We start from the raw sequence: 26,387 nt of genomic DNA on the forward strand, positions 1-26,387 counted from the left end.
GTCATTTTTATCTTTTCCTGTAAATCTTCAGTATATTTAACATATTTATTACAGCTTTTTTCAAGGTACTCTTAATTTTATAGCTTTTTTTAAAAAAGATTTATTTGAGAGATAAAGTTACAGACAGAGAGGGGGAGAGACAAGGAGAGAGAGGGATCTTCTACCTGCTGGCTTATTCCCCAAATGGCCGAAATGCCCAGAGCTATGCTGATCCAAAGCCAGGAGCTTCTGCTGGGTCTCCCACGTGGGTGCAGGAGCCCAAGGACTTGGGCCATCTTCTACTGCTTTCCCAGACCATAAGCAGAGAGCTGGATCAGAAGAGGAGCAGCTGGGACACGAACCAGCGCCTGTATGGGATGCCAGCAGTGCAGGTAGAAGCTTAGCCTACTATGCCACAGTGCCAGTCCCTTTAACAGCTATTTAAATGTCTTTGCTAATTCCCTAAACTCTGACATTTCTGGGCCTGAATCTGTTATTTGTGGGTCACATCTTCCTGCTTATTTTACATGTCTGGATCTTGGGGTTTTGTTTTGTCTGAGATCAGAACATTATGAATTTTCCTTGTTGATGCTCAGCTGCATGGCATTCCTTTAAATAGGACTGGGCTTTATTCTGCAGTTACTTATAGATCTGTACAGACTTATTTTTAAAGGCAGATCAAAAGGAGCCTGTGCTCTGGGAGTAGCTTAGTCATGCTATCAAGGCATGAACTTTGTGGGGTCGCTCCCGGATGCTCCCATTGTGAGACCTTCCCCCCTTGGCAGGTGGGAACGCCAGCGGGCCCAGCTCCCTGAGAGCCCTGGGGTGGTTCTTGCCTGGCCTTGAACAGACTCTCCTTCAGCCAAAGGTCCAAGGGAATCCTCGTGCAGGCTTCTGAAGTGCAAGCTCTTCGTAGCTCCATCCTCTGCTGCATTCTGCCCTACAGATTACGGCTGCCGTGTGCTCCCGTCTCTGCCTCCCTCAATTCCACAGGACTCCAGGCTCTGTTTGGAGACCTCTACCTCTCGTGTTGGCTAAAAATTGCCTCCAGGTGGAAAACCAGAGCAGCTGCAGGGCTGGTGTGGGTTGTGTCCCCTCCCCAGGCTGTAGTCCTAAACAACATGTTTTACAACATCTGAAAACAGCTGTCCCGTTTCCCAGTTGATTATGGTAGGGGTGAGGTCTGGACTCAGCTACTTCCTCGAGGCCAAGTCCAAAGTCAGTGCTGGATGCTGGATGTGTTCTGAAGACAGAGAGGCACGATTCACTGAAGATCAGAGAGAAGGGATGAGAGAGAGAAAAGAAGCAGAAGGAGCCTTAAGACTTGTGACTTGAGCAACTGGAAGGGTAGATTTGCCATTTTCTGAGGCAGGGGAGGCTGCAGTAGAATCAGGGAGGGGAGTGGCTGGGAGAGAGAGAGGAGTTAAGAGCTCCATTTTGGAAATGTTAATTTGGAGATGACTCTGCCACTTCCAGGCTGGCTGCCAGGTACACAGTTGGATGTGCAAGTCTGAGGCTCGAGGGGCAGGGTGGGAGTTGCCGGCCGACAGGCCCCTGGTTCTTAGCCCTGGCTGCAGCAATGTCAGAATCGCTCAGAAGCAGCTTTTGAAAAAGCAGTGTGCAGCCCTGATCCTAGGCCAATTCCGTCAGAATCTCTAGAGGTCGGGCGTGGGAACTGAATGTTTTAAGAGATCTCCAGATGGTTGTAATGTGCAGCCAGGGGGAGAACCACTTCTATGAAAGTTATTTAAAGCCTTCCAAGAATCAGCTGCAACTGTAGCTCTCACCCCTGGCTGCACAGTAAAACTACCTACGTGGTTTTTAAAAGTCTTGATGCCCAGGTTGTGCCCTGTTCCCTTTCAATCAATTGCATCATCCTCTCGGGATGTGGGCGGGCTTAAGATTTAGTAGTTTGTAGAATTCTTTTTTAAAAAAATTTTTTTATTTATTTGAAAGGCAGAGTTACAGAGACACAGAGGGAAGTCTTCCATCTGCTGGTTCACTCCCCAAATAGCTGCAATGGTGAGGGCTGCGCCAGGCCAAAATCAGAAGCTTCTTCCAGGTCTCTGTTGGGTGCAGGGGCCCAAGCACTCAGCCATCTTCCCTGCTCTCCCAGGTGCATTAGCAGAAAGCCGGATGGGAACTGGAGCAGCCAGGTCTTGAACCCGAGCGCGTATTGGATGCCAGCATTGCAGGCAGAGGCTTCACCTACTACACCACAGCTCTGACTCCAAAATTCTTGAGGTAAATTCCAATTGTAGCCACAGTTGTAACCACACAGCCACTGGGTGTGATCGTGGGAGGTGAGCAGAGCTCTGGTGATTGAGCCTCAGGACCTGGAAGGTGCAGGAGGCTAGGCTGGGAGGAGAATTGTGAGAAGGGGTCACAGGCTCTCCTCGAATGTCTGAGCTGTGGCTGGCCACTCTCATTTTTTTTTAAAGATTTATTTATTTATTTTAAAGTCAGAGTTACACAAAGAAAGGAGAGGCAGAGAGAGAGAGGTCTTCCATCAGCTGGTTCACTCCTCAGTTGGCCACAATGGCCGGAACTGCGCCCATCTGAAGCCAGAAGCCAGGAGCTTCTTCCAGGTCTCCCACACAGGTCCAGGGACCCAAGGACCTGGGCCATCTTCTACTGCTTTCCCAGGCCATAGCAGAGAGCTGGATCAGAAGTGGAGCAGTCAGGACTCAAACTGGTGCCCATGTGGGATGCCAGCGCCTCAGGCCAGGGCGTTAACCCGCTGAGCCACAGTGCCGGCCCCCTGGCCACTCTCATTTAAGAGTTAGAAAATCAAACTGGGAGCCTGCGCTGTGCATAGGTGGGGCTTGTGGATGGTCAGTTTTCTCTCTGGGTCAGTGGCTGTGCAACTGGCCAGCTCTGCTCTTGGGGAGAGTTTGCCTCCTCCCTTGCTCAGCTGTAGCCCTCCCGGAGCTGCTGGTACTGTCCCATCACTGTCACCGTCACCATTCCTTCTGTAGCTGTGCATCTTCCAGGGGCTGAAATTTCTCACCCACTAAAAACGCCTCCCCTCCCCCCATTATCTGTGCTGCTGTTGCTTTATACTTACGTATGCTTTTACCATCACCTTAATGCAGTCTTCACAGGGAGAATAGATAAAGTCAACTATTGAACCAGAAGTGTCTCAATTCTTTTAAACGTGAGGATCACTCTAATTTTTTTTTATTTACTTGAAAGGCAGAGGCAGAGAGAGAGAGAGAGGGATGCAGACAGAGATCTTCCATCTGCTAATTTATTCCCTAAGTGCCCACAACAGTCAGAGCAGGGCCAGGCTAAAGCCAGGAGCCCGGAACTCAATGCAGGTCTACACATGGGTGGGTGGGAGGCACCCATGTTTGAGCCATCAGCTGCTACCTTCTCTGGTAGGTAGGACTGGAACCCAGGAACTCTGATAGGGATGTGGGCATCCCAAGTGGCACCAAGCACCTGCCCCAGGATCATTTTAAATGCTGGAAATATTTTCACAACAGCCAATGACAGAAGTTACACAGTCAGCCCCTCCATATCTGCAGGCTCCCACAGCTGCAAATTCAAACAAAGATCAAAACTATTCAGAAAAAGAATATTGCATCTGTGCGTATACAGACTTTTTTCTTGTCCTGATTCCCTAACAATGCAAGCATAACAGCCATTTGCATAGCACTTACATGCTATTATAGGTTATCCAGCGATGAGTGAAAGTAGAAGGGAGGATTGTGTAGGTTCCGATTTATGTATGGGACCTTGCGCACCCACAGATCTGCGTCTGCAGCAGGTGCTGGAACCAATCCCCTGCAGATGCTGAGGGGCAGCTATGTAATCCCCGGCTCTGTTAACAGGGAAAACACACGTGGACACACCAAGTCCTCGGAACTAACTCAGTGGGCTTTTTAAATACCTTGTCCTCCACCTAAAACCACTCATGTATATTTGGTAACTAACAGCACAAGCACGTGGGACCAAGTTAAGGCTGTGAGCGGTGCTCGATGAATAAGGAGATTCATTCGCCGTGGCGGTCGTCACAGGCTCGCCGGAGGACTGCCGGCCAGGTGATCGCCCTGGGAAGCCGCTGGAGGCTGCAGGAAGGGAGAGGGGCTGCACTCGGGCGCACAGGGCGCTTGCTTGGTGCAGTCTTTTCCTGCCCGTGGTTGTTTCTTTGCCTGGGAGATGGGAGCTGGGTGGGCTCCTCCCCACGGGAGCGAGTAGAGGACGCCAGCTGGCCTCAGCGCCCAGCAGTTTGCCCAAAGGAAACAAAGGCAGTGAAGTGCAATCCAGCTTGGGATTTTTCTCCTGCCGCCGCCGCCTCTGCACATGTCCTTACGCTGCGCTCCCTTCAGAAATGCCGCACCTTGCGGCCAGCGTCTCAAGGCCTGTGCTGGGCACTGTGCACGCCTTACCTTAGCTGACCCTCATCCCATCCTGTGGAGGTAGAGACAGCTCATGTGGTTAGAGAACAGCCGCAAAACTGGCTGGAGGAACTGCCATAGAGACCCCCGAACTGGGCCCAGTGCTCAACACACAGCGAGCCAGTCACTGGCACCCGGCTGTGGAAGACAGTAGGAGTCCTTGCAAAGTGTAGAGCCGGGAGCCGCCCAGCGATCGCTTACTTCCCAGGCACCCTGAGGGGTGGGGGTAAAGCTCCCTATAGACTGAGAGGGTGACAGGTGCGTCTTTGGCTCAGGTCTAGGTCCTGGTTGCTCTGCAATGCTCGGGCCCTCCTTTGATTGGTGAGTAATATTTGTGTGCCTTGGGGAATTGTGATGATTGCAAAGTGTGGGGGCTACCTGCAGGTGGTGAAAAGAAACCCCTCAAGATAAGACTGACCATCAAGATATTATCTATAAGGGGGAGATAAATGGCCTCATGAGCCTGGTGATCAGGGACCCTCTGGGGCCACCCGCACCACCTCCTCAACTCAGTGAGCTAATTTTAGTAAGAGATTGCTTTGCAATTAGAAAAGCCAGGCAGGGGCTGGCACGGCGGGTAAAGTCACTGTCTACAGTGCAGCATCCCATATGAGTGCCGGTTCGTGTCCTGGCTGCTCCTCTTCCGAACCAGCTCTCTGCTATGGCCTAAGAAAGCAGTAGAAGATGGCCCAAGTGCTTGGGCCCCTGCAACTGCGTGGGAGACCCAGAAGAAGCTCCTGGCTTCAGATTGGCACAGCTTCAGCTGTTGCAACCATCTGGGGAGTGAACCAGTGGATGCAAGATCTGTCTCTCTCTCTCTCTGCCTCTCTGTAACTCTGACTTTCAAATGAACAAATCATAGGAAGGAAGGAAGGAAGGAAGGAAGGAAGGAAGGAAGGAAGGAAGGAAGGAAGGAAGACAAGCAAAGCAAAGCAGGGCAAGGAGACTTTAAGCTGAGGGAAGCTGGGAGACTGTGGGGGACCAGGCCTGAAGCTGTCCAGCATCTACATCCAAGGCACTGTTCAGGGACTCACTTACAGAGAAGAAGCCGAGGTGGAGAGGAGTTCAGTGCCTTCCTCAGATCAGAGCTGCCAGTGACACGGCAGCGACTGTGATCCAGGGGTCCGCAGTCCCACAGGCAGCCCCCTCCAGCGGTGGTGCCACGTGGGTATTGGGAATTTACAGACATCCCAGCGACATCCCTGTGCAGGCCCCCAGAGGAACCAACCCTGCAAGTTAGGGTCTAGAAGCAGTCCCTGGCCTTTGCAGACCTGAGCGTAGCTAACACTGCCTTCGCTGCAGCCTCAGCTCCGGCCACCTGGCACTGTCCACCTGTGGCCTTCATCCAAAATATCACCTGCGCTTCGGATGCCCTTACCCATCTTCTCCCCTCCATGCATCCAAAATCCACCTAGCGGGTCCGCTGCCGGTCTTGTCCTAGCCATTCAGGCTTCTGCCACCAATAATCTGACTTCCCCCACCCTGCCAGCTCCACACACGCGTGCGCGTGTGTCGAGACCAAATGAGTTGTCTTTAATTCACTAGCATCATATATGCTGATTATAGAATGTTTTAAAATGAGAGCAGCACACAGGAGAGAGAGAAAAAACATCCCCGCTGTTGCACCACTCACGTAGTCCCCCAGAGATCTGCCTTTGAGTCCGATAAAAATGGGGAGTCATGCTTTCCGCTTGCTGACACACAATGCAGAAATAAGCCCTGCGGAGCCTCCCTTGCCTGCTCACATCTCCCCAGGCCCTCGCTCAGGGGCGGCAGGGCCCTGGTGGAGACTGCCTGAGTCATCAGGTTGTCCGGGGTGGGGGTGGGGGGTGGGATTATGTGTGGTGCGTGGATTGTGTTAGCTACAGGGGGCCACTTAGGAGGCTGGCAAATTACAGAGTGCTCCTGCCGAGCCCACAAGCCCACGTCTGCCTGCAAAGGGCACTAAAAACAAAGCCCAGGAAATTATAGCCTTTGCCATCCTGGAGTTACTCAGACGGGAGCGTCACAGGCCCGCAGTACTGGAGGGAGGACACTGGGAACAGAGGGCCCGGGGGTGTCTGGCTGACTTTTCCCGCTCTCGCTGAAACAGCAGAGTCAGGGCAATGGGAAGAGGCGTGGAATTGGTGGTGGTTCAAGAACGTTGTCAGCCCTTTGCCACGCCAAGAGCTCAGAGGGGACAGGCCCTGGAGGCTCAGCCCCACATCTGGGAGCCCCCTGCTCCCAGGAGCAGTGATGGACAGAAGTCACCGTGACAGCCTCAGCCCGGGGGCGGGGGGGAGGGGAGGAGAGGGCAGGCAGTGCCTCACTCCCAGGCAGGGGGATGCGAAACAGCCTTCCTCCCATCGCCACAATCACAGCGGTGGTGGGGAGGCGGGGAAGCGACCCATCGCTCACCCCCAGATCCCAGTGCATGGCAGTGTCCAGGGCTCGGGACAGTCCTGATGCTGCCGTCTGTCCTTTCTCCCCGGGAGCCAACAGGGCTTCTAACTCAGGGGCCACACCTGATTACGTTGTAGGGTGTCCATGGGGCAGGAACACCCAGCAGTCCAGCGAGTTTCCACAGGCTTCTGCTCTGAGAGCCCCTGTGTTGTCAGAGACCCACAGAGGAGAGCCCGCCACCATGGAGCCCCGGCCCGAATTCTGACACCCCCTCTACCACTTCCTGAGTGACCTGAGGCCATGCCTCTTTTTGGCTTATGTATTTGAAAGGCAGAGAGGAAGAGAATGCTTCCATCTACTGGTTCACTCTCCAAATGGCCACGACAGCCAAGGCTGGCCCAGGCCAGTCAGGGGCCCAGAACTCCATGCAAGTCTCCCATGTGGGTGGCAAGGGGCCATCACGTGCTGCCTCTGAGGGTGTGCAGCACCAGGGAGCTGTATGGGAAATGGCTCAGACTCAAACCCAGGCACTCAGATATGCAATGTGGGGATCCCAAGCAGTGTGCTAACCGCTGAGCCGAATGCCCACCCTACCATGCCTTTTGGAGCCTCAGGTGGTGCATCTGAAAACTAGGGGACACAGCACCCTGCTTACTGGGTGGTAGTGAAAGAAGGAAGGTAAGCCATGTGTGAAATGGCCTCTAAAGCCATAAAACCCCACAGAAGCCTTGGCAAGGAAATTAGCACCATGTAGCCATCACAGCTAGGACGATAGACAGAGCATAGTTGTCAGCTGTGCTTGTGGGCAGTGCTGGTTGTGCAGGGTCAGCTGTATCATGCCCCGGCAGCCCTTTGCCTCCTTGGTGAATCTGCTCAAGCAAAGTCAAGTCCCCAGCTCAAATAAATAACTCCTTTATCAAGAACGTGCACACTGTGTCCATGCCAGAACTGACCCGTGCATCAGTTTGCCCACGAGTATCAAGTGTGTTTCACCAGCCAGCACGAGAACCTGCAAGCTGTGCTTGTCATGAGCCGGCTTCCAATACGTCCAAGACAGAAGCCACCTGGGCACTCCCACCTGGCTTTGGCACGTTCACTTCACACCACCTCTGCCAGGGACCCCACGGGTCACCACGCAGAAGGCAGTTCTCTGCTAAAACAAAAATCTATTCAGTGTGGCCAGGGCCCACATGAAAAATCTCTCATAGGCTCCTGAAAGCCTGGCCTGGTTGCAAGACCCTGGAACAACCCCACAGTCCCTGGAACCACACCCCCTGCCTCCTAGAGACCCTCCCCTGAAAGCTGCCCAGACAAGAGACCGTGTTGATCAAGGTGGGAGTTGAGGCTAATGTTTTAAAGTCAGAAAACTATGTTTATTGAGCATCTACTAAGTTCCCAGCCTCATGATGAAGCTGGGAGAGAGGACACTGATGCCTTGTCTGCCAGTCCTCAGGCCATGCAGTGCCCTAGCGCTTGTGGGAAGCAGTCGCCAAAAGACTGGCCTGGGCTGAGGGCTGAGGGTGAGAGAGCCTGGCAGAGGTGGCAGGCCCAGAACCTGCAGGGCCCCAGCAGGCATGACCCAAGCAGCTGGTCCCGCTCACAGGGAAGGTTATTTCTCTGGGCATAAGCAGTCCCCTGCAGGCACCAGGATAAATATAAACACTGCCTCCCGATGACCAGGGTTCAGATGCACAGCTCTGCATCCTGGCTTCCCATGCCTGGCTGCAAGAGGAAACGGAAAAGGCCTGGGTGCAGCCCTGCGACGGGGCTGCGTGAGTCTGCCCGAGCATCCGCCACGGCGCCACAGGCCACGTGGTCAGCAGCAGCCTTTCATCTTCTCAGTTCTGGGCTACAAGTCTAAGATCAGGTGCTGGCAGGGGTGGCTCCTGCTGAGTCCGCTCTCCTGGGCTTGCAGACAGCTGGGTTCTCCCCACGCCTTCCCTCCCTCCTTGCACCTCTGCGTCCTGATCTCATACGGACACCAGTCGCTGATGGCTTCATTTCACCTTAATTACCTCCTTAAAGGTCAAAGACAGTCACATTCTGAATGTGTGGAGATTTAGGACCTCAATGTAAGAGTTTGGGGCAGAGGGCCAGCATCGTGGCACAATGGGTTAAGCCACCACCTGTGACACCAGCATCCCATATGGGCACGGGTTCGAGTCCTGGCTGCTCCACTTCCACTTGTGATCCAGCTCCCTACTAATGCGCCTGGGAAAGCAGCAGCAGTACTTGGGCCCCTGCCACCCATTTTAGGGAGTGAACCAGCAGATGAACAATCTCCTTCTCTGTTACTCTGCCTTTTGAATAAAAAAATCTTTTTTTTAAAAAAGGGTTTAAAGCCGGCACTGCAGCTCACTAGGCTAATCCTCTGCCTTGCGGCGCTGGCACACCGGGTTCTAGTCCCGGTCGGGGCGCCGGATTCTGTCCCGGTTGCCCCTCTTCCAGGCCAGCTCTCTGCTGTGGCCAGGGAGTGCAGTGGAGGATGGCCCAAGTCCTTGGGCCCTGCACCCGCATGGGAGACCAGGAGAAGTACCTGGCTCCTGGCTTCGGATCAGCATGGTGCGCCGGCCGCAGTGTGCCGGCCACGGCAGCCATTGGAGGGTGAACCAATGGCAAAGGAAGACCTTTCTCTCTGTCTCTCTCTCTCTCACTGTCCACTCTGCCTGTCAAAAAAAAAAAAAAAAAGGGTTTGGGGGATACAATTCAGCCCCGCCTTCAGATCAAATGCTCTGCCGTCACTCAGACTCTTCCCCGGGGGAAAAAAAAGGGGTTCCACAATCTCGGGGGACTGCTGTGATCTGTGCATGTTACGAGGGGCATCAGAAAGTGCATCTTTTAATTCCATCTTCCACATACTTCGTGATGCCCCATCCCCGTGGCTTCTAGGCGTATGACTGAAAACCAGCTTGCTTCTACAAAGGGCTTGAACACATTTCAGTGATAAAACTAGATAATAGTGATGTCACTGGATTCTAGTGCTAAAACTAGAATGAGCTGAAGCATGGCAGGGCTACGACCCAGCCCAGGGCTGGCTGGTGGCAGGTGCTCTGCAGATGGCATGCGCAGGACAGAGGAGATGAGGGAGGAGGGGGAGGGGATGAAGGAAGCTAGACAGTCACCGAGAAGAGGTGAGCGAGGGATCGAGTGCTGGGACACGGCACAGGAGCAATCACCATGGCGCTGCTTCAGAGCTTCCCCTGGGAGAGGTCGGCTGGGCCATAGGAAGCTCAGGGCTCAAAAGGAGCAGCAGGTGGAGGGGAGCCCATGGGAGCCCATGCTGCGGAGCCTGCACTCTGGGAGGAGGGGACCTCGTGGGTCTGTAGAGAGGGGCCACGGCTGGTGACGTCCACCTCTAGCCTTGCAGAAGACACAGGAGAGGCTTGCAAATGGGGCATCCATGCGTGTTCTTTGGTAACGTGAACCTTTCGAGGCCCCCACGAGTGGCCCACAGTGACTGCTTTCCTGGGACCTGTGTGAATCTAGAGAAGGCATCTGCATTCCCACAAGGGGGGACATGCTGCTGCCGGCCACCAGGCGCCAGCACAAGCTCTGAGGGTTAAGCTTGCACCCTCACTTCCCAGGCCAGACTCGCAGCCCCTGGCACAGCCCAGCGCCCCCCTTCCCAGCTGCACAGTCAGCTCGTCCCCGTGTGGGGACCGCGAGGAACCACAGGAGCCAGCGGGAGGGAGGGGGCTGTCGTGCTGAGGGCTGTCGTTCGTGTGTTCTCCAAGAGCCAGTCTGCCCAACCTGGCCGTGGCCACCTCCCCCTCCTCCCCAGCAGGCCGTCTAACCTCACAGTGCGCTCACGGACTGGATCTGTTCAGTGTCCACTCTGGGTCAGGCACTCTGCTAAGCACACAAAGCAGCCACCCAGTCCTGGCCGTGCTGTGAGCCAGTGCTGTGTCCATTTCACAGAGGAGGAAGCCGAGGCGCAGCGAGCACCGTGGTGGGAGTTGGATCGACCCAGAGCCCTGACCCCAGGATCTGGGATCCAGCCACTGTCTGACACATGGGCAGTCACTCAACCTCCTGGAGGCTGAAGAAGCAAAGCCTCCATCCTGGTCCACAGCCCTTCCCCACCTGCATCCATTTCTTCCCATCAGCACGTACAGTCTGTCCATCATGGACAGTCTGGCCATCCATGAGGCTGTGTTCCCTCCTCTTGTATCCAGAGCTGGTTTCTTCCCAGTTATGAAATCCCAGGGAAGTATTATGTTTGCATCCTGCCAGGCCCTTCTAGAAGTTTCTGAGCCTTTGCCCTTTCCCTCCTTGCCTCTTTGACAGTGGGTGACTGCATTCTCTGCTGCTTTTGTGACCTCCCTGCCCGAGTTCCTTTCTGGCTCCTGCCCTGGTCCAGGCCACCCCACCTGACTGATGTGCAGGCTCTGAACTGGACTTGAGAGATGTTTTTTCTTTTTAAATGACTGCCACACACCAATTTCAGTAAAGACTGAGAGCATAGAAGCACCATATACAAAATACAAACTGCTGTTCCTTCAAATACTTCCTTTGTTATAATCAAAAGATTACAGGTCTGAGAGTTGAGGTTGACAAAAGATAGAAACAAATTCTGGCTCCGACTCACAAAGTCAGATGACAGGCATGCTGTATTATTTCCCATGGATTCAATTTCCTTGTCTACAGAATGGAGCAATGATGATATTGTCTTTACTGGGTTATAGCAATGACCAAATTACACAGGACATAAACATTTGCTCTCTACTGTCCAGAGCTATTAAAAATGTTGATGGCTGTCCTTCTAATAAAATTTCCTTCTAAAATTGCACGAGATTCTGCTGATAGTTAGAGGGGGAAAAAAAAGACAGTCATCAAATAAGCATTTCTGCTGTCACTTGAAATTCACTTGAAATTCTATTGTATTTTATTTATTTATTTGAAAGAGTTACAGAGAGAAAGAAAGAGAGGCAGAGAGAGGTCTTCCATCTGCTGGTTCACTCTCCAATTGGCCACAACGGCCACAACTGTGCCAATCTGAAGCCAGGAGCCAGGAGCTTCTACCAGATCTCCCACGCAAGTGCAGGGGCCCAAGGACTTGGGCCATCTTCCACTGCTTTCCCAGGCCATAGCAGAGAGCTGGATTGGAAGTGGTGCAGCTGGGACTAGAACCGGTGCCCATATGGGATGCTGGCACTGCAGGTAGCAGCTTTACCCACTATGCCACAGTGCCAGCTCCCTATTGTATTTCTTTCTTGTTTTGTAAAGCCACTGGTTCCACTGTCTATCTCTCATGTTAAAATCAAATGAGAGGGGGCCGGCACCATGGCTCACTTGGTTAATCCTCCACCTGCGGCGCTGGCATCCCATATGGACACCGGATTCTGTCCCGGTTGCCCCTCTTCCAGGCCAGCTCTCTGCTGTGGCCTGGGAGTGCAGTGGAGGATGGCCCAAGTGCTTGGCCCTGCACCTGCATGGGAGACCAGGAGAAGTACCTGGCTCCTGGCTTTGGATTGGTGCAGCGCCGGCCGTGGCGGCCATTTGGGGAGTGAACCAGCGGAAGGAAGACCTTTCTCTCTGTCTTTCTCTCTCCCTGTCTATAACTCTACCTGTCAAATAAATTTAAAAAAAAAAATCAAATGAGTGTGAAGGTTCCTGTCCCATTCCGGGACATCTGTGTCACCTAAAGGTTGCCCGCAGTGCATGCAGGGATTTCCTGCAACAGCCAGTGTGCTCTCTCCCCTTCCTCTTCTCCAGCCTCCCTGCCTCAGGGCCTTTGCTCAGGCTGTGGACTGGCCTGAAACACTCTGACCCCAGATGTCACCTCCCTCCAGTCCTTTATCTCGTTAGTGGGGCCTGCCTGGACCTACCTCACTCAGCACCACTGCCTGCCTCTTCCATCTCTCGGTGCTCCCCTGCCCATAGCCTGCTCTCGTTTGCACAGCACTCACCGCCTTATGTAGCATCTGCCATTTGCTTGTTATGTCTGTAGCTTATCATCCGTCCCCTACCATGAAACACAAAGTTCCTGACGGCAGGAACTTTGGACCCCTGATTAGCCCCACAACCTGCCCAACCTGGCCGTGGCCACCTCCCCCTCCTCCCCAGCAGGCCGTCTAACCTCACAGTGCGCTCACGGACTGGATCTGTTCAGTGTCCACTCTGGGTCAAGCACTCTGCTAAGCACACAAAGCAGCCACCCAGCCCTGGCCGTGCTGTGAGCCAGTGCTGTGTCCATTTCACAGAGGAGGAAGCTGAGGCGCAGTGAGCACCGTGGTGGGAGTTGGATCGACCCGAGTGTCTGCCCGGACCACCCACGCCGTGTCCCCGCTCCCTCCACCACGCAGCTCCTGCGGCACCCCCTCCCCTGACCCGCCTCTTCCCCTGCTTGCTGGCATCCTTTTGCTATCTTTTCCATAGAGCATTAGGGTCAGTTGGTATTGAGGACAGGAACCATATTCTAACTCATTCTTACTTACGAACTTGACAAACTAGCAGTGCTTGTTGGGGGTGAAGTGGTGGTTTCCAAAATAGTAGCTACTCATTTGTGCCGCAGAAAATGTGAAATATTGAGACAGGCACTGATGAAACGGAAGACTCAGCCGTATGGCTTCAACCTAGAGGCGCGTGCCACACACACATCGCCAAGTGAGCTGGAAGACTCGGGAAGCATTTCCTTTACAGAAAATCACGTCATCTAATAGCACGCCGTGACGGAATGCCGAGGGCAGAGCTGTTTTGAGAAAGATGGAACTGGGCCTGCGAGCCAGGAGCCGGTGCGCAGCCTCTACGGCAAGGGGGCGGGGTCTCCGAGGCCGTGCAGGCGGAAGTGACGTCACAGGATGCCCGCCTCAGACGGGGGAAACAGGGCCGCTCATCCCCTAATAGTGTCCCCCGATAGACCAGGGCCCACACCACAAAAGTGACCACACAGGCAACGGCCGGGGACACCAGCGACTGCTTCCGTGCCAGCCGCACTCTGCCGTTCTCAGCTTCCGCCCCAGGGCGAAGTCCTGCCTCCTCGGGCCAGGCCACCCCAGCCACTCTCCCTCGGCCAGTGGAGCAACGAATGCCAATTTCCTACATCTCCCAGGTGTCCCTGGCGGCCTGGCTGCCCCACATAGCAAGGGTATCCATCCCCCTGCCCCCTCCCTGGCACACAGTGGTCTCAAAAACACAGTAAAGAAATGAACGTGAACTAAGCCCAGCGACTGCTGGAAGCCGCAGACAGATCGCGGGTTCTGCGAGGAAGCTAGCAGCTGCTGCCTGAGCACCTGCGTTCTAGAGGGTGGGAGGGGATTCAGGGCACTGGCAGGGAAAGCCATTTGGGCAGGGAAAGCCCAAAGGTCAAATGAGCGTTGTCACGAGGCAGGACAGAACTGAGGGGCTGGAGAGCTAAAAGCTGCCCGATGGGTAGAACTCAGGTGTGAGAACAGGAGGGAGTCGTTCCTGATGGTGAACGGCGGGCACGGGAGCTTGCAGGGTGCGACGCCGGGAGAGCTGTGCTCCGAAGGCCTCCAGTGAGCGACAGTGTGCACAAACAGACCGAAAGGAGGGAGCTTCCGGCAAAACCAGGGAGTCTGTGTCCCAGGTCATCCCACCGCCCCATGTTAAATGGGGCAGGGAGGCAGAAGGCAAGGCAGTGAGGTAGGAGGGAGATGCCTCTGGAGTTGGGCAGATCTGTTGCAATCTGGGTTGTGCCATTTTCTGTGACCTTGACAAGGTCATTAACATCTCGGGACATGATTCTCCACCTGCTGCTGTCAGTCTGTACAGCCTCCTGCCATAGACCCAGGGCAGGCAAGTCCTCCAGAGCAGTATGAGTGGATGCATGTTTCAGAGCAAAATGGCACTTGCATTCCCTGAACTGAAGGCTGAGCCGGGCCTCAGGAGGTGGACCAGAAAGAGCGGAGGGAGCGGGGGCTGGCACCTGCACTCTGGGCTTGTTACTGCACTCATGTAGCCTTGGTTTCCCCAGCTATGTAATAATGACCCCTTCCTCCCAGAGGTGGCCTGGGGACCAAACCATCGGCTGAGTGCCCTGCCTGGGGAGGGGCTCCAGAAATCCAGGTCCCTCCAGCCCTCACTTCCTGCGCCCCAGCCTCCCCTCCATCCACTGCAGAATGTGCAAGGAACCAACCCTGCCCTATTGGGAGGAGGGGCACCCCACACCCCTTAGCCTAGCTAGTGGCCAGTGGCCTGCCCTGCTGACCCCACCAGGCCCTAGCAGCCCGCAGCTGTGGGCAACCCTGTTAGCTGCTTGCAGGCCCATAGGTGGACACGCAGTGGGCCCTCCAGAGAGCTGCCCTGGCTGCAGCTTTCACTTCTGGGTCTGTTTCCATCATGGCTTCCTGTTCTTATCACTCCTCAGAAGCAGCCAACCAGACCCGCCTGGGTGTGGGAGCCCCTCAGCAGGGGAGAACCAGACCCTTAGGGTTGGCCCCAAGGACTCGGCATCAGCATCTCAGCGCTCTGCCCCTTCCCTCTGTGCCCTCCCAGCCTGGGCACAGAGGCCCTCGCCTGTGGGCGGTGGTGGGGCGTGCTCCTCCAGCCCACCATGGAAACCCACAGCAGGCTTAACTGGGCTGAGGTGAGGGCTTCCGTCTTGGGCTGGAGGGCAGGAGGGGTGAGCTCATTCCTTCACAGGATTAGTCATCAGAGACAGGCCCGTTCCGGGGACGGGGGAGCCGGGCTCTATGTAAATGAGTCATCTTCCCGCCAGCTCCCCAGGGGCCGGGCCTGACAGCTGCTCCCCAGGAGAGGTTTGCTCAGCGGGAGCTACCCGGAGGCAGGAGTAGTTAACCGGCTTTTAATAACTCATTTTGCTGAATGATTTCTGGTGAGGAACGAAAAGCTTCATCCCAAAGACGGGGCGCACCACCCCCGCTGGCAAGGACAGCAGTGTCAGCTACAGAACGGACTTGCCGTTGGCTCCTGGTTCACCCGGTAGTGGCAGAAGTCATGGGGCTGCACCTGCAGGCTGAGGCCTCGGGTCCCGGCTCAACCGGCTCTGCCCCTCCTCTACCAGCCCCACTTCCCCGCCTGCTGTCCTCCCACAAAGGAGCAGTCAACAGCAGGAGGAGACTGGCCGAGGGCGGGACACGTGCACGGGCTGATGCCTCTGTGCTGGGTGTGAGGGAGGTGTCGCTCCCCGTCTTCGTGGAGGAACGACACAGGACCCTGCGCTGTTCTTTTGTCTGCTTGGCCCTCCCCGGGTTTGCTGCTGGTTCTTCCCGGGTTGGCTGCCGTCCCTCCACCTCCGTGGAAGGGCGGTTCCCCTGGCCACTTTCCCCACTTCTGCGGGGGAGCGGCACACCGTCGGCCGGCTCTCTCGGGGGCTGCACAGGTGTTCCTTCAGATAGATGTTCCTGGTGCATGTTGTCTCTCTCCTCCTTTATAGTCCTCTTCCACCAATCCCAACTCTGCTACCCACACACCGAGTACGCTGCTCTTCTCCAATCAAGGAGTAGGTCCTACAGTTTATTGGTTGAACTGGAGGCAGCTGTGTAGAAGCTGTTTCTCCCTTCTCAGCGCCATATTGTGGGAGAGCAGATGCATAGAATAAGTCTTAATTCCAGTAACTTAGTCTAGTCCGAGTTGCTCCCCACAGATCCCCCTTTCTTTTTATTTTTTTTGGCGTTGATACGCGCCTGTCTTCGGTGCCCTGCGGCACACACTCTGCTCTGCTTGCTAGAGTTGCCCACAGGTGCTTACAAGCCCTACCAATCAGGCAAACCGAATCCGGGTCCTCTCTTCGCCATGTTGTGAGGAGGTTTTTAGGCGCTGATGCGTTCCTGAGTTCGGTGCCCTGCAGCACATGCTCTGCTCTGCTAGAACTGCCTGCAGGTGCTTACAAGCCCTACCAATCAGGCAAACCGAATCCAAGCCCTCTCATTACTGTCTTGTGGGGAGACTTATTGGTATTGATAACGTGCCTATCTTCGGTCGTGACCTGCAGCTCATACTCTGGTCGAGCTGCCTGTTGGTGCTTATCGCCTTACTAATCAGGCAGACTGAATCCAAGCCTTCTCATTGCGGTATTGTGGGGAGACTTATTGATGTTAATTCGTGCCTGTCTTCGGTGACCTGCGGCACATAAGCTGCTAGCCGCCCGCAGGTGCTCACCACCTCCCTAATCAGGCAGACCGAATCCAAGCTCTCTCATTGCCATGTTGAGGGGAGGCCTTATTTTTCTCTATTTCTCTATCTCCGGGCATTCCTATCTCTCCCATTTTACTTCTATCTACCAGCATTCCTATTTCTCTCATTTTACTTCTAAACTTCTGTTTCTCTTATCCCTGCGGCATCCCGGCGCCCGCCCCGAGGCTGCTTCTCGGCGGCTTCCCGGCTCTGAGCCGCTTCAGCCAGCGCTTCTCTCATCTGCGCGGCTTCCCGGCTTCGCGCGCGCACTCCGCGGTCTCCGCGCCCCTTCGCGCCCACACCACGGCCTCGCACTAGCCCCACGTTCCCTATCTATTCACGCCCCGTGCTCTCTCTGCACGCGGCGGCTTCCGCGAATCACACAGCCTAGCTCACGTTTCCGCCACCGGTTGGTTTAGTTTTCAGTCTAAGTTCCCCGGGCTAACCTGACAAAATGCAACCTATAGCTTACGTCTCCGCTCCCGGTTTGGCTTCCCGTCTTTTGCTCCCCGGGCTAATCTGACGGATTCCAACCTGGCCCACGTTTCCGCCTCTGGTTTAACTTTTCGCCTTTTGCTCCCCAGGCTGACTTAAAGAATTCCAACCTGGCTTACGTTTCCGCCTCGGCCTGCCCCCGCAGCTTCAATTTCCCTAACATTTTTCTCTACCCGGTATGTTTCCCTAAGTTTTCTTCCAACAATATTCCTCCCTCATTTCTCCTGGCTTCTCCCCACAGTCCGTATCCGAGTCTGTTTGTTCTAGCTTTCACTTTCGCTTTCGACCTTAGAGATTTCTCCCAGCTTCCCCCCGTAGTCCGTATCTGAGTCTATGCCTAGGCTTTCAATAGCTTCTTCCGGCACCTTTTTCGTCCGGCTTTTCCCTAGGCTCTTTGCTAGTCTCTCTCTCCGGTATTTTCCCACTTCTTCCCGTTTCTTCCCTCCTAGGTTTCCTATCCGAGTCACGGCACCATTATGTCGCTCCCCCTCTTCGTGGAGGAACGACACAGGACCCTGCGCTGTTCTTTTGTCTGCTTGGCCCTCCCCGGGTTTGCTGCTGGTTCTTCCCGGGTTGGCTGCCGTCCCTCCACCTCCGTGGAAGGGCGGTTCCCCCTGGCCACTTTCCCCACTTCTGCGGGGGAGCGGCACACCGCCGGCCGGCTCTCTCGGGGGCTGCACAGGTGTTCCCTCAGATGTTCCTGGTGCATGTTGTCTCTCTCCTCCTTTATAGTCCTCTTCCACCAATCCCAACTCTGCTACTTACACACCGAGTACGCTGCTCTCCTCCAATCAAGGAGTAGGTCCTACAGTTTATTGGTTGAACTGGAGGCAGCTGTGTAGAAGCTGTTTCTCCCTTCTCAGCGCCATATTGTGGGAGAGCAGATGCATAGAATAAGTCTTAATTCCAGTAACTTAGTCTAGTCCGAGTTGCTCCCCACAGGAGGTACCTGGCTGTGCATGGAAGGAAGCAAGAGCTTCCGCCCTCAGAGAGCTGACCACACCGTTTCACAGACGTGACAACGCCACAAATGCCAACAAGCAGAGCAGCCCCACTCAGCCTGTCCACAACGGTCTCATGTAAAAAGACGGTGCTTACCTGCAGCTGGGCCTCCTCCCCAGCGCAGCAGCCAGAGCCGCACATGAGTCCAGAGGCGAGGGAATGAAGGCCCGGCGAGGCAAACTGACAAACCAGTCGGGTGGAGCCAGGCTTCAGTGAGCTGGCGAGGGCTGTAGCTTGTCACCAAGATGGTGACACTGTGTCCTGCTTGGCCCGTTCTGTGTGTGCTACCCCCAAGGCTCCGGAGGCTTGGTACATTGGAGGCAACTGGCATGTCTTAGGCACCATGCAAAGAAGGCGAGAACCATGTCCTCAGCTGATCTTAACAGTGACATTCAGAGGGGCCATTTAGACCATTTAGACACTGGACAGAGGGAGAAGCTGAGTGTGAGGGAGGTCCGTGGTCTCTGTCCTCCCATTAGCAAGCAGAGGCACCACAGCCTACCTCTGTCTCAACTCTTTCCAGGCCTGCGGGAAGGAACGGTGGCTGAGTTTACCTGCTGAGTGCGAGGTTTCCAGAAAGCAGGGCATGTGGCCAGAGAGGCGCCTGACGGTGCAGGGCAGCGGGAGACGGGAGGCAGTGGGAGGGGCCGTCCTGCCTCGTCCTTCCCCTGCTTCCACAGACCCACCTGCTGCGCTGGCCAAGGTGAAAAAACACCGAGCCATGCACGGCCACGCACGGCGTGCTCTCGGGGGAGGGAGGGGCCTCATCTGGAAATCCCAGCCAGTCCCCGATGCCTTTCTTCCCGAGGCTCTTCCCCATCACTCCACTGGCAGGTCTCATGCTGCTCTGGGGGCACCTGGACTGCAGAGCGTTTTCAGTTCCCCAGGTGATTCTGCTCTGCAGCCAGAGCCGAGAACTGCGGCTCGAACCACAGGCAACGTGCCTCTCTCCCTTGTCACCTCACAAGCTCCTTCCTCCTTCCTCAGATCCTGACTTCGCCCCCAGTTTGCTCTGCAGTCTTGGGCAGATACTCAACCCCAGTGTCTGTATCTGGTAAATGAGACTCAGTTTCCTGATCTTACAATGGAGGAGGATAATCATCCCCACCACAGCTCATCAAATCTAAGAACTACTGACTACCAGTGCTGCCGGCCACTGAGTGTGAGATGCAGCCTGGTCTGACAGATGTTAAAATGCGAGGCAAAACGCTGTGACTCAGAATCAGTGAAACGTGGTGCCTCGTGGAGCTGCTGCAGGGACTAAACGAATTGATACGCACGAAGCACTTGGCACAGTCGGGGCTCAATACAAGGCCACTGCTGTTATCCCCGCCACGCTTTCACTCCTCGGTCCAGGCTTTAATGACTTTCCAGCCATTCTTTCAGCACCAGCGCTCCCAGAATGCTCAGGGCCTCTCCAGGAAGGTTGGTTGTCCTCCCCAGGGAGTGACAGGGAGAAGGCTGATGTGTACAGACCTGCTGGGGCCCATGGCCCAGGCTAGTCTCTGCCCAGTGCCCGGTCAAGTGTGCAGCTGTCCTGCGTGGGGCACGGCCAGGAGCCTCCCTCCGCCTCCTACAGCCTCAGGCTGTGCTGTGGCCACAGAGCAGGCTGACGGGGGTCCTCTCCACCCTATGGCATCTCCCCTGGTCCCTGCAAGGCTGGGCTGCTGCCACTGCCCTGTAAGAGCCTTGGGGTCCCAGACTGTAAAAGGGGGGCTCTTGATCCCTCTTCCCAGCAGATGAGGTGGGGTTTTGGGAGGAGGATGCCAGGCAGACAAGTGGGGGCAGCAGTAAGGTTGTCTGATTTAGCAAGTAAAAATACAGGACACCCAGTTAAGTCTGAATTTCAGATAAGAAATCACTTTTTGGTATAAATATGGTGCCATATCTGGGGCATACTTAAACTGAAAAATGGTTTCCTAAATACCTAAAACTTCTGTTCAGCTGGGTGCCCTATGCTTTATCTGCCAACCCTAAGGAGTCACAGGCTCAGTAATCCTACAGCCTTCCATTCTTGCCGACATTTCATACTCACCTTTGAGGGTCTTGAAATTTGCACTTGAACTCATTCAGTCCACAGAGACCCATCACTGCCTGCTTTGTGCAAGATCCCCCCATTCGTTGTAGAAAGAGTAATAGTAGGAAACCGTCAGGCTTTATCAGTGCACTCAGTGCTGTTCAAAGTCTTCTGTGTATATTAACACTCACAAAAAGTCATTGAGGTATCTACGGCCAGCATGTCCGTTCTACTGATGAGGAGATGAGCGTCAGAGTGGTTGATTTGCTCCAAGACACACAGCCAGGGAGGGGTGGGGCTAGGATTCAAACCTGGGCAGCCTTGTTCCAAATAACCCATGTGCTACAGTCCCTTCTTGCAAGGGGTTCCAGGCCCGTCACGGAGGCAGCCCTCAAAAGTTGATTAACACTCTCAGTCCCCTGTGCTTGCAGCTCAAAACCTCTCTTCTGACCAGCAGCAGGGGCACCTCCTGGGATCAGCTTAGAAATGCAGAATTGCAAGCGCCACCCTCAGGTCCACAAGCTCCCCAGGTAGGGCGAGGCACTCTAGTTTGAAAATCATTGCTCTAAGCAAGCAGAGTGTGATGACTATTCAATTCACTCAACAAAAGTGCCTTGAGAATGTTCTATGTGCCTGGCACTGTTCTAGAAGTGCCAGTGTCTTTTGAAAAATTTAAGAGGGGTGCAAGTTAAGTGGCTACTTGGGACCCCACCCCCACCCCATGTCAGAGCACTGGTTTGAGTCCTGGCCACTCCATACTTCCAGTCCAGCTCCCTGCTGACATGCCAAGGATGGCCTAATAATAGCCCAAGTGCTTGGGCCCCTGCCACCTATGTGGCAGACCTGGTTGGAGCTTCTGGCTCCTGCCTTCAGCCTGGCTCAGCCCTGGCTTTTGTGGGCATTTGATAAAGAAGATATATACAGTTGCAAGATGCCAAACCGGTAGGGTTATCTGTGATACCTAATTAACACTTTTTTTTTTAAAGATTTATTTTATATATTTGAAAGGCAGAGTTACAAAGAGAGGTCTTCATCTGCTGGCTTACTCCCCAAATGGCCACAACATCCAAGGCTGGGCCAGGCCAAAGCCAGGAGCTTCTTCTGGATCTCCCATGTGGGTTCAGGGCCCAAGCACTTGGGCCATCTTCTGCTGCTTTACCCAGGTGCATTAGCAGGGAGCTGGATTGGAAGCAGAGCATCCAGGACTCAAACCAGCATCCATATGGGACACCAGCCTCAATACTGTCTCTTACTTTGCCCCATTTACATCATATTTATCTGGAGCAGAACATTTGTTAACGTGCAGATTCCTAGGCCCCTTTCCTGGCCCACTAAATAAATTTCTGGAGGGGGCCCTGCCTTGGAATTTGCATTTTAATCATACATCCCAATTTCTTGAATAGCCCTGCTTTATCTGTGCTGTCCCGGGATAATTAGCAGCAGCATTGCTTTTCCTCTCCCAAGTTTCCCAGATTGGACTGTAAATTGTATTCCCTGCCCCCCTCAGAGCTGACAGCGCACAGCCCAGCAGGACAAGGTCCCCTGGGTAATGAGCCAAGACTTCCCATCTGTCTGGCACAGTGGAAGGGGCACGAGCTCAGCCACTTCCAAACGAACTCAGCGAGAACCTTCCCTGCCTTGGCCCGTGTCCTGGCCTGCAGTGTAGGGGGTAAGAGCGCCTCCCTCCCAGGGTGGCGGGGGCCTGGTTGGGGGAAGCGTGTTGAGTGTCTAAAGGCACCTCCCAGGGCAGCACGAGGCAGATCAGCTGCTGGCCTCCGTGTCCCTCTTCCAGGCTGAGCTGAACTCTGAAGGCCCTGTCACCAGGGCCCCATTTGCGAAGGCGGCACCAGACAGGCTGTGGGAACGAGCTTCACAGCTTTTGTCAAAGTGGCATAATAAAGCCCCCAAGTGTCTGCTCTTTGCAAGCCAGGATGGCAGATCAATTGTGGCATAAACAAAACAGCAGGCTGGGAGCAGCCCGGGGTGTGACTGGAAGGGAGGAGGTGCACTTGGGTGGCTGAAGTCCCTCTGCAGAACCAGCCTGGCTCCCCGCAGATTGCCAGATCTGGGGAGACTGCTCCCCGAGCAAGTGGCCAGGCAGTGGTGCTGGGCATAGGCTGCACTGCCCTCAGCAGGCAGCCTGACAGGGCCTCGCATCCTCCAAGCTCTGGCCTATTGATGTGCGTGGGGAAGGGAGCAGAAGCCAGACCTCAGGACGAGGACAGCAAGAGGACCTCCTGACCTGCCCGGCCCCTTCTTTCTGAGCAGCTGTGCCACGCAGCCAGTCAAGTGTCTGGTGTCACCTGGGGATGCAGGCACTGCAAGCGGAGCCAGGGCTATGAGGAGACCCCAGGGTCCCGCACAGAAGCAGGGGCAGCAGGTGGGCAGAGTCTGTGTAACACCCCCAGGAAGCATGGAGAGGGCCTCGAGACGAGACGGCAGCTAATGTCTGTGGCCTTCCCCCAGCACAAGCTGCTAAGCCAGGCCCTCAGGGAATGCTGGCTGAAAAGGAAGGAGAGGGTACAGGTTAGTCCTAGCCATGGCTTATCTGGGGCCTGTGGCCCTGTGGGGCCCTAGGACCAGCCACACCCCTGAGGAGGGGAAATGGGGCTAGGGGAGTCGATCTGAGTCTAGCTACAGTCACCCAGGGAAAAGGCAGATTCTAACCCAAAACCCAAACTTGGAAAAGGGATCTGGGCAGAAGCCAGGAGTCTGGACAAGGAGGGGATTACAGGCATTTGAGGACACAGAGAGGGGAGGAGGTGGCTGTGGCCCCATGAAAGCCAGGCGGCTCAGTCTTGGGGGGACCCCTGCGTACCCTGCCCTTGCTCGTCCCCATCAGGGCCTGCAGCACCAAGCTCCACTCGGTGCTCCCAGAAGACAGGCTGGTGCTGGGGAGAGGGCGTGCATGGCTGGCGGCCTAAGCTCTGCTGTTTTCCTGCTGTGGGCCGTGCCCCCTCCTCGCCCAGCCCTGTGGAGCCTCCCCATGGAAGGAGGCCTGCCTCCTTCTGGGGCTGCAGCAGCAAGGTGGTGCCCGCGGGGCTGGCGCTGGGAGGCAGGGCTGGCCCGCAAGTCCGGCTGGAACCAGCTCTGTCTTCATCTGCTGTCGTTAGCAACATGTTGGGTAGAGGCTGGAGTTTTCCAAATAGTTAAGACGTGCCAGTTTTGAGCCGGAGAGTCACGCTCAGATGTTAAATACAGCCTTCAAATTCACTCCCAAGCCACGCTTAGCTGCTCCCTCTGGGTCTCGGGGCCCGAGACTTTTTCAAACACACACACACAAACACACACAATCACACTCCACAAATAACTATGTAAATTCATAGCTAAGTTCTTTGTGAACTCAAGTGTAGCAAAATCCCTCCAGCAAGTTCCTGCTGATATTGCTACCTTTTTTTCTCCCCACTCTCTGTGGCCAAGTTCTGAAGCTAGGGACATAATTCACCTTCAGCACAGGTGACATCATAACCTGTTGCCCACCTGGGGCCAGCACACATAAGCTGAGTGCCATGGTCAGGTGATGGAGCGAGAAAATGATGCACACACCGACGTAAGGAATTTATTCTGATAGTACAAGAAATGCTTATCCATGGCCCACAGCAGGAAAAAAACAAGTGGCCAAAGGGGACACAAGTCTTCACCTCTTTCCAGGGCTGGTCCTCCCCCACTGGCTGCACTGGGATAGCCTCCAGCCCCCGAGCTGCTGTGGCCAGCGGTATTGAGAGGTGCCACGGTGCCGCTCACAGACGATACCTGTTCAGCTCGCACTGCGAGCAGCAGGTGAACGTGCCCACCAAAGCCAGGCAACTTGGGGTCCCACTAGTGGACTGCGCTGCCAAGAGTGGGCCGAGAGCTCCGGCTGGAGGGCAGAGCTGCCACTCCGTGGGACCCCGGATGGTGTTAAGGGCAGCCAAGCCTCCTGCAGGAATCAGCCCATGAAGACTGCCTGAAAGCCCGTGCTTTGAACAGTGGGGATTTAGTCACGAGGAAGCCCGCAGGGAGGCAGGCCTCCCAAGACAAAAGCAACTCCAACACTCACCAAACCTCCCCCTTGGCCACAAGTGCAGCAAGTGGAACTGGCCGTGGTGGCCCTGGGGTGAGGAGGAGCTGACCTCAAACAGCAGAGCCTCGTTCACTCTCAGTCCTTTTTCGCAGTCTCAGAAAGCCCTTCTCAGAGGCCGTTAACTCTAGGCACCTGACCAGTGCTTACCCCACCTAAGGCAAGGCCTTAGCCGAACCCTGCAGCTTGCCACACCTTACCTTAGTTAAACAAATCACATGCAGGGGAGCAGGTGTGGCTGGTGGGCTTTGGGCCTATCTCAGCGGCTTGCGCCTTGCCGGTGGCTTCTGTTTTGAGTGTCCTGATGACTGGTCCTTCCTAGGGCCTGTCCCATCCACCCCACGACGAGGGGCTGTGCCCCCTCCAGCAGTCTAGGGGGTTGCCAAGATCAGGAGCCACATCTGCGGGTGTTCCCCTGCACCTGAGCGGTGTCCGTTTGGGGAGGGGGGACCGCCGGTACCCGCCGGCCAGGACCTTGCTGAGCCTTTGCCTTGCGCCCTCAGGTTTCGGCATGACCACGCCGGCGACAGTGGGCGGCAAGGCCTTCCTCATCGCCTACGGGCTGTTCGGCTGCGCAGGCACCATCCTGTTCTTCAACCTCTTCCTGGAGCGCATCATCTCGCTGCTGGCCTTCATCATGCGTGCGTGCCGCGAGCGCCAGCTGCGGCGCAGCGGCCTGCTGCCCGCCACCTTCCGCCGCGGCTCGGCGCTGTCCGAGGCCGAGAGCCTGGCGGGCTGGAAGCCCTCGGTGTACCACGTGCTGCTCATCCTGGGCCTGTTCGCCGTGCTGCTGTCGTGCTGCGCCTCGGCCATGTACACCAGCGTGGAGGGCTGGGACTACGTGGACTCGCTCTACTTCTGCTTCGTCACCTTCAGCACCATCGGCTTCGGCGACCTGGTGAGCAGCCAGCGCGCCGCCTACCGGAACCAGGGGCTCTACCGCCTGGGCAACTTCCTCTTCATCCTGCTCGGCGTGTGCTGCATCTACTCGCTCTTCAACGTCATCTCCATCCTCATCAAGCAGGTGCTCAACTGGATGCTGCGCAAGCTGAGCTGCCGCTGCTGCGCGCGCTGCTGCCCGGCGCCCGGCGCGCCCCTGGCCCGGCGCAACGCCATCACGCCGGGCTCGCGCCTGCGCCGCCGCCTGGCCGCGCTGGGCGCCGACGCCGCGGCCCGCGACAGCGACGCCGACGGCCGCCGCCTGTCGGGCGAGCTCATCTCCATGCGCGACCTCACGGCCTCCAACAAGGTGTCGCTGGCGCTGCTGCAGAAGCAGCTGTCGGAGACGGCCAACGGCTACCCGCGCGGCGTGTGCGTGCACACGCGCCAGAACGGCTTCTCGGGCGGCGTGGGCGCGCTGGGCATCATGAACAACCGTTTGGCCGAGACCAGCGCCTCGCGGTAGGCGCCCGCGCCCGGGGCCCGCACCAGGCTGCGGCCGCCGCCCCCCGGGCTCGCTGCACTTCACTCAGACGCTGGCGCTTTCTTAATCTTGATCCAATAAAAATGAAACCAAAAAAAAAGAAAAAAGAAAAATTTTTTTAAAGCAGAGATACTGTTTGGCCAGGCCCGATGTTATCAAGGGCAGGTTAGGGGGAACCTGTTCGCCTTGGGAGCCCCCTCTTGGAGAACTGTGCCCTGCAGCGGGGAGAGAAGTGGCACCCAGCCCCAGGCCCGATGCACGCTGCAGGAGGCACGCTGCACGCTGCAGTGAGGAGCGAGCCACCCCCGGGGTTTGGCAGCCTGGCGCTAACTCGTCTCCATGCATATCAGCAGCTGGCAAAGCCACAGCCTGGGGTGCAACCTTCACGGCTCTGAATTACCTCCTCAGCAGTTAGAGTCCTAGCCCAGCCCAGCAGTTTCCTTCTAGAGTCACAGTTTTGACAGGTGGGGGTGGGGCCAGCCATCTGTTGCCTCCCGGTGTATGGGTAGGGAACAGCCGCTACACACA

The 26,387-nt window shown here is 55.8% G+C and overlaps 1 protein-coding gene across 1 annotated transcript in view; it reads left to right on the top strand.

Moving 5' to 3' along the window:
- Positions 1–25,972, top strand: part of KCNK12 (potassium two pore domain channel subfamily K member 12) — a 49,980-nt gene extending 24,008 nt beyond the window's left edge. The window contains exon 2 of the mRNA XM_002709881.6: positions 24,940–25,972. Coding sequence (XP_002709927.1) covers positions 24,940–25,841 — 902 coding nt within the window. The 3' untranslated portion in view covers positions 25,842–25,972. The remainder of the gene's footprint in view (positions 1–24,939) is intronic.
- Positions 25,973–26,387: the final 415 nt, after the last annotated feature.

Source organism: Oryctolagus cuniculus, chromosome 2 (assembly GCF_051225735.1).
Source record: "Oryctolagus cuniculus isolate XC-2025 breed Fujian yellow rabbit chromosome 2, ASM5122573v1, whole genome shotgun sequence".
NCBI classification, from domain to species: domain Eukaryota; kingdom Metazoa; phylum Chordata; class Mammalia; order Lagomorpha; family Leporidae; genus Oryctolagus; species Oryctolagus cuniculus.